We start from the raw sequence: 12,195 nt of genomic DNA, 5'->3' as shown, positions 1-12,195 counted from the left end.
ACAGGGTATTTTCCTCAGAAGGCCATAATTTTAGTTTTTCCTTTATTGATTTTCGTATCATATTTAATTCCAATTTTGTTAAAATTTAAAATTGAAAGTTGTAATTCATCTTCTGAGGATGCTACCAGAGCTAAATTGTCTGCAAAAAGTAATGAATCTAGCTGTAAATGTGTTATTCCTATATGAATTTCTGTCCATTGCGATAATTTATTGTCACACTTTACAGCAATTAGATTTGTTTTATAGATATTATATATGTTTGCTATAAGTTGTTGTGGAACATGGTCTGTGGCTAATACATTTAATAATTTATTTCTGTTGTGTTTCTGTTATTTAATCATTTATTTCTGTTAAATATATTTAATATGATGAAATGAGAAGTTATCTCTCTTTGTTAGGTATCGAGCTGTTGGAATCATTGTGCCAGGAGAGAAAGCACTTAACTGTTCCTATTCCTGGAGGACTAACAAAGGTAGGATATCCAGTGGTAATTTTTCTAACTTAGCATGAATTATTCACTTCCTATATTATACTTAATTTTGAATTATTTAGGTTATTTTTTAAGTGTTTTCAGATGATTTTAAAGTGAATTTATATTGCAAATGATATGTAACATGACGGAATATTAGGTCACATCCATTTATAACAGCGAGCAAGCTTGTCAAGTCTCCCAAACATCTTTTACGTATTTCAGTTACTAAGAATTAAATAAGAGGGTTTTATTTACATTTCTTTTCATTGCTGAAAGTATCAGAAATGTACGTCTCAAAGTCTGGATCTGAGGAAATGGAGAGGGACAGAAAGAAAATGTGCCCTACCCATCAGGACTATTGCATTTGGCTAGCTCAATTGATTTACATATTTCTTATTATCAGTTGTTAGCCCTTTGTAACAGACCAAGTGAGCTCGGGTTCTCTTCATGACTGGTAACAAAGATAATTACGTGCTTTGAAACCTTTTGTTTACTAACAAGGAGAGGACACGCTCTGTATATCACTGAATGGAATAAGATTGTGTGAGATGAAAGTACAAGACGTACTGTTTAAAGTCATACCTGGTATGGGTGGCCAATGACCCCTCGTTTTGAAAATATTGGCTATTGTTTGTGACATACTTCTGTTAGGTGCTTAATAGGGAAGCATTATACTGTGTAACAGCATAGCCCATATGGTTGGATGCTGAGTTGTTATCCAGACAACCTAAGTTCGAATCTTAACTGGTCCTATATTTTTTTTTCTTTTAATAATGATTAATATTGTTGTTGTTTTCTAATGCCAGGCGTTTGACAATAAAGTCATTTGACCTCTTGCACTCCAATATTTTTCAAAGATATTATCATGATTAATATTGTGATCACAGTTATCTATTTACGTATATCATATTTCTCAATGTATTGAACGCTTCATCATGTTTTAAACAAATTATAATTAACTAACATTGTATTGTAAAGGATAAACAATGAAATGTTACTCATGTAGGCAGGTAAGATGTGTCACTGGTGTCTGTTCTGTTTCTGTAGCATCTATTCCACTTCATTTTGTACCCGATTCGTTGTGATAAATGTCATAAAAACACACAAAACATACATATTTCCTGCACCATGCACAGCAAATGAAAGAAGGTTGTCCACAGTCACACACATTTTTCCGCACTTCTACTGTGAAACAGATATCATTCACATTCACAAACACTTCTCATTCGTTTATTAATTTTTATGCATACCACACATATTTCAACATGGCTTTGAATATAGGAGCTGACAACTGAAAGTGAACAAAAAAAAAGAAAGAAAAAAAAAAAAAGAAATAATAATAATAATAATAATAATAATAATAATAATAATAATATCAAGCTTTAAAAAATGAGAAGGCATTAGGATTCGAACTCAGGTTGCCTGGATGACAACTCAGCATCCAACCATATGAGCTACGCCGTTACACAGTCTAATGTTTTCCTATTAGACACCTAACGGAAGTATGTCACAAACAATAGCCAATATTTTCAAAATGAGGAGTCATTGGCCACCCATACCAGGTATGACTTTAAACAGTACGTCTTGTACTTTCATCTCACACAATCTTATTCCATTCGGTGATATACAGAGCGTGTCCTCTCCTTATAAGTTCAGTTCTGAAAACATTCAAACAAAACCCTATTCTCGTTATTAAGGAGCCATTTCTTTCATATCTGCCTGCAAAATAACAGTATTGCAATTTTTAGTAACAAATTTATTTTCTTTCATAGGAAAAGTGTACAAAGCCTTCCCGTGTTGTTCATTATGGCTATGGGAATATACTCATAACTTGCAAGATTACATTGTAAATATACTTGCTACGTCATTAGCAGAAATTTAATTGCAGGGAACATAAGTGTGCATAGTTGGAAAAGTATAGATAATGTGAACAGATTAATACGCAAGTTAAATAAAATGACACATGTTACAATAACAGTTTACTTCTAGCAGTTGCATTTGTATATCAGGTACAATGAGATTGTAGTAAAGAGGTTTTTCTTAGTCATGTACATTCAAAAGTTTGTTTGTATTCTTGCACCTGAAAGATGTTAAATTTATTGTTCTTCTGCTGTAGTATGTTGGTTTGATAGTAATATATTATGAGAAAGTGTTTCATTATTCACATTTTTGTTGGGACTAATGGGTGGGATCACTGATCAGTATTCAGTACATCATGTTGATTGTAAAGAGGACAGTCTGGACTTGTAAAAAATTTCATTCTTATGGCTGATGTACTGTGTAGTCGAAACAAGATCATCCTCTGTTCGATCTCCACTTTCTTTCTTAAAATTCTTTCATTAAGTGCTCAATAAAGAGTGAAGTAAATTTGTGTAATCCTTAACAAATATATAAATAAAAATTGAAATACTTGTCTTCAGAAAATTGCATTCTGTACTTTGTAAAAAAGAATTATTAAAGTTACCAAAAACATATTTTTTCACTGTCTAAAATTCTTCAAATTTGAATCTTGTATTTGTGATTATTAGAGCTCGGACATTGTCCTTTTTGCCTATTTTATTTGTGTGCATAAGTTAGGGAACTTAATCCAAACTCTATGTTAGATCGTTTAAAAGCATCTGCCCAACTTTTATAATGTCTATAAATGCCTGTTTTAGGGATAATAGCCTGTTTAGGGATAGGAGCCTGTCACCACCTATTTTGAAAAATGTTGTGTGTTCTGTATTTCACACTTTTGAATTTTCTCTTCTTCATAGTGTTCAAAGTTACAATTTTTGTATTACGAACTACTATTGTTACCTTTGGCATTTCATTATTGAGGCAGCATTATTGCAGATGTGCGCACTCATAATGAAGCAGCCTCTCAAAATATATCGAAATAAACATGATATGATGTTAGGTTGGTGACTTTCTTCTGACTTTGTACTGTTACTTTAAATATGTCACTTTCAATCTGTTAGTGATTCGGTATGCTAACAACCTCTGTAATGTCTAAAGAAAAGCGTTAAAGAAGTGTGTTATTAAAGGAATGAATTGATGATGACAAAGATTTCACGACAGATGAAAGGATAATTTACTGTTACTACTGCAGAAAAGAAGCAAATTGTAAATGTGAAGTTTGAGACAGCAAAACTACTTGCTTAAGCTTGCATGAAACATGTGGAAGCAGCATATTTTATTTTAAATGAAATGTAGTTTGAATTCTTTGTTATTCTTCACATAATATTAATCTATAAAAATTTAGCTGTAAATTTTATGAGTTTATTTCTGATGTAGGTAGGAGTTACATATTTTTTTAATTATTACTCCCCCCCCCCCCACCCAAGGAAATTGGTGTAATAATTCATTTATTTTTATTAAGAATTAGATCTGTTGTTGGACTGATAGATTACCTTACTTTTTTCACAGGTAAAATGTAAAAAGGCGTGGCATTTAAAGCACAACAAAAATGCAGCTGCTCATATTAAAATTGCAGCAAAACAAAATTAGTGAAAATGTTTATAAATGATATATCCATTATATACAATTTTAATATTAGTTCGCATTTTAAGTGCCTTTTGTCTGCCTGTTTTTTTTTTAAGGGCCTACATGTACGAGCTCTAGTGATTATTTATTTTGTGACAGGTTGTTTTATTTCATTATTTACCTTATAAACTTAATCAGATAGTAATTAAAAAATTAGCTGTGGTGTTGACGGAATTTAGTTTCAGAATAAAATATTTTTTTATTATGTTTGTTTTTAAATGTGTTTATCTATATGACTGACCCTTAAAATTGATACTGCACTGAAATGTCGCCATAATGAAATTGTAAAGGCAACGAAACCAATAAACTATATGGAGACAGAATGGGATCATAATTCATGCAGTGAAGTTACAAAAAGAGTTAATTAAGTTTATAGGAATATACGAAATATTTTCTCATTAAATAGTTCATTATTTTAATGAGAGTTAGAATGACATCTTTTTAGCATCAATTTTCATTGCATTGGCATAAGCGTAAATTTTATTCTTGACATAATACATCATATTTCAATTTAATTATTGGTAATTTGAAATTGAAATGCCTGAGTAGTTGATAAAATCTATGAATGCAGAGCACACATGAATTTTATATTGTATTTTTGAATGGATCTTGAAGTACAGTAGTTTTACAATAGACTTGCTTGAAGTTAGGTGATAATCTATCTTTCTTGAGGTTCTGTAAGTTATTTTCAGTGGCTTTTCTTTTCTCTTCTCTTTTTGTAGAGTAATGTCTGGGAAACTTGACAATTTTTATATAGAAACTACTTATTGATAGGGTGATTTTGTCGTATGTATATTGAATATGGTCATATTGTATATCATGGTCAGTGCATACTAATCAGTTCTTGTATACAATTATATGGGATTCTAAAATATGTAATCATATTTTGAAATGTTCGAAAATATTGGCATTGAAACGTTTCCTCTATGGTAAAAAAATCTCAAAGTTTTGTTTCATGGAGATAAGCTATTTATATTTTATACAAAAATATTTGTGTATAGTGAAATTAAGTTCTTGATGTAACTTAAAGAAGGTTTCTACTTGCGTATTAAACATTTTGTAGATATGTTTTGTCTATCAAAAAAAAAAAAAAAATTCACACCCCTCTTCCCTGTGTTCACGCATACACACACATACCTGTGCATGTATATACATCTGCATGCGCATACACACAAACAGTTATATTAAAACACATATTTGTCTAATGTTGGTAGGTTCAGTAATTTTGAAAACATTACTATATTATCATCACTGCCACCACCACCACCTGTTCCTTCTTCTTTATTGTCGTCTTCGTGGATTGAATCCCTTGCTTGAAAGAATTTTGAACTGTCCCTAGACATTCACATGTAGTGAAACTTCTTAGTCATGTAGTCAACTCAACATGGTGTAAGACCATCACTTAAAATATTATAAAAATATTACCTGCCAGGAATTAAACCCAGGTTTTCTGGATTTGTAGCAGTCCTCTAATTTGAACAGTTCCATATTAGCAATTAAACCTTGATTTTCTGATTAGTTTTTTTTAGTTACTTTCATGTGATTATCTTCAACAAGTTATAATTGTTAAGGGGTATATTTTTGTCATCTCGTTCCTTATGAACTACATTTCTCAGGAACAAAAGTACAGTGAAACCTGTATCCAATGACCACTGATAGTTCCATGTAAAATTGGTTTTTTAGTGAGGTGGTTGCTTATTTTAAGGAGAGGCTTTTTTTTTTACACAAACAATGATTTAAAGTACTGTACATACACAAAATAAAATAACTAGGAATGTATTGTTAATTATAATAAGTTTTGCATAGAACATTTTTTAAATTTTATGCTGTAACTCATTACTTCCTCTTCAGAAAATCATAAATGGAACTCATCATTTTATTGCATTTTTTATTACATTATTTCATTCTCTAAACTATCTTTCAATATATTAAGAAATCCATTTATATGTTCTCCAGTCGCACAGCTTTTCAATGGAATTCCACTTGGTTATAATTATTTCCTTCGATTCTGAAACTGAATTAATCTGAGTTTTGCCACATTAAAATTTTTTTGTTAATTTTCTTTTACATTCCTTGATTTCTTCCACCATGGTATTTGTTTTTAGCCTTCTATCTTATTACCTCTTTAGGATATGATCGCTACATGTAATACCAATAAGTGATCTTAGAAATCTCATTTTCTGAGTCACAAAAGATTTTTTTTCTTTATGTTCCTTTAGTACCCATTTCTTTACTTGCAGTCATTTTGTATGTTAATAAGTAGACTTCGTTGAATTGCCACACGCAGCATGCAATCAGGTTGCTGATGTGCGGTAGTATAGAGAAGGTGAGCGGCCGCCTTGTCTCGTAGTATAAGCAGTTCATGTTAAGAGATGTGACCGGTCCAAATAGATAGAGCAGCTACAGCTAATGTATACCTATGTAAGAACTTGTTTTTACATTACTGTGGTCGGAATAGTCAAAGCTTAACATTTGTTCAGTGCAGACAAGAATTCAATCAAACATACTACAATGAGAGTGTTGCTGTTCCAGACAATTACCTCTGGAATACCCTTACCCCCGCAGCCAGTCTTGACCCGTTGGGGAACGTGGTTGGATGCTGTTAATTATTATGCAGAACATTACGGCAAAATAATGGAGGTAATTGATGCATTAGATAGCACAGACAGTTCCGCTGTTGCAGCTGTAAAATCATTGCCTTCTGAACAGCTATTGGAAGATATTCTGTTCATTGATTCTAATTTTAAAATCGTGTCCAAAAGGATCACCCTGTTAGAATCTTCTAAACTACAAATCTCAAAAGCCCTTAATAAAGTGGATAAAGCATCACAAATCGTTATCCAAAATATCACTAATTTCAGAAAAAGTGAAATGTAAGATGAGAAACATTATTGCTAAAAATTCTGCCTATTCACAACTTCGTACTATAAATGATGTACTATCATGTCACGACAAGACGTGTGAAGTTGGTGTGCTAAAAACTAGTGACTTCCCGTTCTTCAAATATGCACCTATTACTTCGTGTGATGTTGAATGTACATTTTTCCAAAATAAAAACTGTTTAAGTGACCATCGAAGGAGGTTACTTTGCAGTCGCTTAAAATATACGTAACTCTTCACTGCAATGTACATATTCAAGGATGATGTGAGTATATTACATGAAATTTTAAGAGTTAATATATCTCACTACAAAATAATTGTGTATTTACATGTTTAGACATTTCCTACTTCAATGATCATTCATTATATATCTTGATTGCAGGATACAGGTTTTATTGTAACCGCAATATACTGCTCAGTGTTTACATCAGAGGCATACTCCATCCGTTGCACGTCCCTTTCTCATACAGTCTATACCGCGAGCGTAGGAAAGCTTACGATTCTCGTGGCAGGCAATTCCACGAAGTCTATTAATAAGTGTTAGGACATATTGTGACTTAGTAATGTGTACTGTGTGTCTGATTCAAAAATAATATATTATATACTTTATTGAAGAAATTAAGCTATGCTAGAAAGAGTGGGTGAAGAATGAATAATGCTGAAACTGATCAGGAAGAGAAAAAAAATTGGCTGAGTCACTGGCTAAGAAGGAACTGCCTACTGAAGTATGCACTGGAAGGAATGGTGAATGTGAGAAAAGTTTGGGGTAGAAAGACAACATTAAGATGATGAGGATGTTGTTTTCTAATGCCAGGCGTTTGACAATAAAGTCATTTGACCTCTTGCACTCCAATCTTTTTCAAAGATATTATCATGGTCAGCCACTGAAGCACAGATTTTGAGGTGTTCCGAATCCATTTCTTGGTTTGGCTTGCACAATGGGCAGTTAGGGGACTGATATATTCCAATTCTATGCAGGTGTTTGGCCTGTTGCCAATCTAAATGCAGCTACAGACGATTTTCAGACAACATTAAGATATATGGGTCATATGCTGAGACTAATATGATGGTAAAAAATAAGGAAGATTGGCCCTTCATGGGTTGTAGCACCACGGATTTATTTTACTTTCCCCAACTGTAAGGCAAATTTCAGGTAATTTATGGCAGATCCTCAGCTTCATCTCTACAAATACCATCTTGCTATCATAATCCCATTGACGCTAAATAACTGAGTAGTTGATACAGCGTCGTTAAATAGCCAACTAAAAAAAAAAAAAACATATACTACTTTTGGAACATGACTTGGGGATTTCTGTGGAGATCATTCTTGTGATGCCCCAATTTCATTGAGTTTTTTTTCCATTAGAACTCTTCGTTTTGGCTAAGGAAATCTAGCATTTAGCAGCCCATTTCCCTTAATCTAAGAATAAGTTTTCTGTTTTTCTCTATTAGGAGTAGATATACCAAGGAATCTCTCTAAATTGCATGTACATGTTTCGATATGAGTCAGTTTTTCACATGTGTAACTATGCATAAAAATTATTTGTTCTAGTGTGAACTTTTCAGTTAACATTTCAGTGGTCTGACAATCTAATTTAATGCACACACACTGAAATTACATTTGAAAGAACTAACACTGAAAGCAAGGACACATCTTGATCTTCAAGAGACTTATCACATTACACACTGCCCGATGAAGGCAGCTACGGAACTAAATTGTGTGACATACAAGCACATTATTTTATCTTGAGACGACAGTGCTCTGTATATTGAATATTGAGAAGAGATTGCCTTATTTTGAAGTAATGGAAGGCAATGCAGCCTGTGTTACTGTTATAAACAAATTTTAGACAGTACTGTAAAAGGAGATATTGTTTGATATTCATCGGATTTCATTGTTCGTGTTTGATTTGCATTATGAAACTATAAGCTAAAGGTGAACTTCTTAGTGACTGGCCTTCTGTGTATTGAAAATATAAAAAAGTAAAATGTGCTGTAGAAAGTGTTGGCGATAAAGTTAGGGGAAAATGGACGAATATGCTAGAAAAGAGCTCAAAGTTTTTCATATTGAAAGTTTTGTTGAATGTGGAGAATGGAGAAAATATAGATCTTTCGGAGAACTTAAAATTATGTATTTCCAGTTTAAAATATGCTCCATTAACTTCACTGTCTGTGAAAGTTTTTTTCTTTCTGCATACAAAATGATTCAAATGAACAAAAGACAGTTTGACAGTGGAAAATTGATTAAGAAAATACTATCATTATGGCAAACAAAATTATGAATCAAATCTGTTGCAATGCCAATTGTGTTAAACTAAGATATTTAGAGGAATAAATAATTTCAAGTGTTAATCATATAGATTCATAGTTCAATTTAAAATACACATTCCTTCCCATTATTGAAGAAAGTATTGTTTTGTTGGGTAATAATACTTCATTGTAAAGGACTAAAATTATATTCATACAGTCTTTCTCATATGTTTAAATTTGTCTTTTAGGGTCTAACAATCCAAGGTTTAACCATTACACAGTGCTTCAAATAAGTAAACAATATATAGTGGTCGTTTAGTGTGTTTTTTGGTGTAATGTTACGAAATACTCGTTCAAGAATGATGAAGACTCTAGTGATTATGATAAATGAATGTGACTTAATACACAGTTAGGAAACATAGATTTACGTATTTCCCTTTTGAGTCTTTTTATTTCTTTCTCTTGGGGTAAAAGCATGTGGATGGCAGCACATTCTAGTTAGTAATAATTCACATGAAGTGCTGTCATTGCATGAATATTGGAACCATTTTGTTTATTACTGTACACTTCCATCCTACTGTATTGTCAGTTATAGTTCATAATCATTCACTTTTAACTCTTAGGCCACTCGGAGATGGGTGGGCAAAGCAAAGTTCGGTGGTGTGCAGGCAGGGTTATTTCTGATGAGATTGTGCAGGGGACGCATAAACGTTCACATGCTTAAGCATGCTTCTCGTGCTGTCACTAACAAATGATACACAGTCTGTCAGGATATCCAGCTCGTGAGACAGGTAACTGGACCACAAGTAGACTGTTTTGCGTTTACTCTGAAATTATGACAACATTTTTAACACCTCTGGTGTCTAAAAAGTTGGGCTGACCTTCAATTTGCACTCGTTGAATGAATGTGTAGCATGTGGCTCTAAATGTGTTTGCTTGTTTGTGATGGAGCCATTATAATGTTGCACGTAAGTGTATGTCAGTGTTTCAGACATTTTTCCTCTTTATTGATGAATACTTTCATTTTCGTTATTGATGTAAGAAAACCCCTCTCTATGACTAAAATGCTGAAACTGTACATCACTTTTAGACTCTGAGTGTTCTTTGGTTTGGTTTAATTGAAAAGGGTATGCAGAACACATGTGATGTTACAGAATTTTAATCACTGAAAATAATTGCTTTTGCCTATAATTTTACTTAAATTTTAAAATGATTTTCTGGAAGACTTTCGTTTGTAGCTGGACCAACTAACAAGAAATAAATAATTATCAGTAAGCATTTTTCCATATACCATCTTTTAGATTGAGATATGTCCTAATGGAATCTCTCTCCATGCTCATTGCTCACCACTTTCCGTGGAAATAAATTCATGTGGGAGTGCAGAAATAGATTTTTAGGGACATATTGCAGCCCATTACTACAAATACCATTAACATACAGGGTGGACCATTCGAATGTACCTAATTTCAATTGTATGTGACTGGTAAATGGTTGAAGATAGAAACCTAGAGTAACGTTTATATGAAAGGAAAACTCAACAAGTTTCGATTTGCACATCACCATATCTCTACGTGAGCTCCAGCTGTCACTGTGACGATATCGAAACGATGAACGATTTCTTGTCAAGCATGTTGGAGCATGTCTTCTGGAATGCTTTTAATAGCCTCTATGATGCGCTCCCGAAGATCACGAAGGTCTCTGACTGTGGTGGTGTACACTTTATCTTTGATGTAGCCCCAGAGAAAGAAATCGTATTGGCAAATTCGACTCGTTTGGGTTTGTCATCTGGCTCCAGACATTGCATTAACTGCACTTTGTATGCGTACAATTTGAGACGTTTGTGGACAATTTGTTGCAATGTTGATTTTGATACTTAAAGTTCCTGCGAAGCTCTTCTGCAGGCTTTGCTCATATGCAGCTTGAACATTTGCAACCATTTCGTCGGATGTTCTACGACCACCACCATGCTTCTTCAACACCGATCCTGTAGCTAAAAATGTATTGTGTCACTTCTTAATGCTTTTAGCAGTTGGAACGTTATGGTTAAACACTTGCCGATACTCCCTTTGAACCCTAATAATTGATTTAAACTCCGCATACCACAACACAGTTTGCGCTTTCATTTGCGGTGTCGCCATTTTGACAATCGATACAATCTACAAAAAGAAACCGTGTCTGCGCACCATCTACTGATAGAATTCGAAAGTTGTTGAGTTTTCCTTTCATATAAACATTACCGTAAGGTTCTATCTTCAACCGTTCACCAGTCACATACAATTGAAATTAGGTACATTCGAGTGGTCCACCCTGTATTTTTCACCAGTTCGATATAGTTATCTGCTCAAAAGTTTCTCCGCTTTTTCTATTCTGATGATTTTTCCACCAAGATTGTGGGGATTTTGAGAATAAATGGAAATGCCCTATTTTAATTTTCCTTCACTCAGCCTTGGAAATATGGTTTTTAGATATTATTGATATACACTCTCCTTTTAATCTGTTGCTTTAAGAAAGTTTTCCATTAGGCCTAACGACATGGAGTGCTAGTAGGAAAATTTTGTTAAGATGTACAAGTGAATGATACTTTCCAGTTTTTTTTTATCCTAGCACTAATTTTTTTCGCAGAGGCTATTCATTTTGCAGTGATTCTTATTCCATTCGCATAAAAAACAACAAAATGACTTTCAGTTCCTCACATATTTGCCATTTATATTCAGAATAATTCAGTATTCTCAGCATAAGCCACTGGTACTGAAAGATAACGTTTCTACTGTAGTAATACTGCTTTCAGAGTTGATTTAGAGGAGTCTATCAAGAGGTGTCAGGAATATGTTCTGTACTTCACTGCTCATTTACATAATTTTTTAGAAAAAGATGATGATGATGACGACTATAATAATAACACTATCGACATACTGTTGTTTTAGTGCCCAGCTGTAGAAAATGTAATTCTTGTAGTTGAGAAGAATATAGTACAAATTTTTTTTAGCTCTCTTACGAGTTTGTTTAATTTTGTAAAACTAAGTGGTTCTTTTCGGATTCTAGAAACTGAGAATCTGAGTCAGGAGTTG

The 12,195-nt window shown here is 33.2% G+C and overlaps 1 protein-coding gene across 5 annotated transcripts in view; it reads left to right on the top strand.

Moving 5' to 3' along the window:
• Positions 1–12,195, top strand: part of LOC138704818 (tubulin polyglutamylase ttll-4-like) — a 126,068-nt gene that overhangs the window by 70,421 nt on the left and 43,452 nt on the right. For all 5 annotated transcript variants that reach the window (XM_069833103.1, XM_069833101.1, XM_069833102.1 and 2 more), the window contains exon 16: positions 399–472. In XM_069833103.1, coding sequence (XP_069689204.1) covers positions 399–472 — 74 coding nt within the window. The remainder of the gene's footprint in view (positions 1–398; positions 473–12,195) is intronic.

The sequence above is a fragment of the Periplaneta americana genome, chromosome 8, assembly GCF_040183065.1.
Source record: "Periplaneta americana isolate PAMFEO1 chromosome 8, P.americana_PAMFEO1_priV1, whole genome shotgun sequence".
Lineage (NCBI taxonomy): Eukaryota > Metazoa > Arthropoda > Insecta > Blattodea > Blattidae > Periplaneta > Periplaneta americana.
Note: the sequence above shows the minus strand (reverse complement) of the source record. Positions and strands in the feature narration are given on the sequence as shown.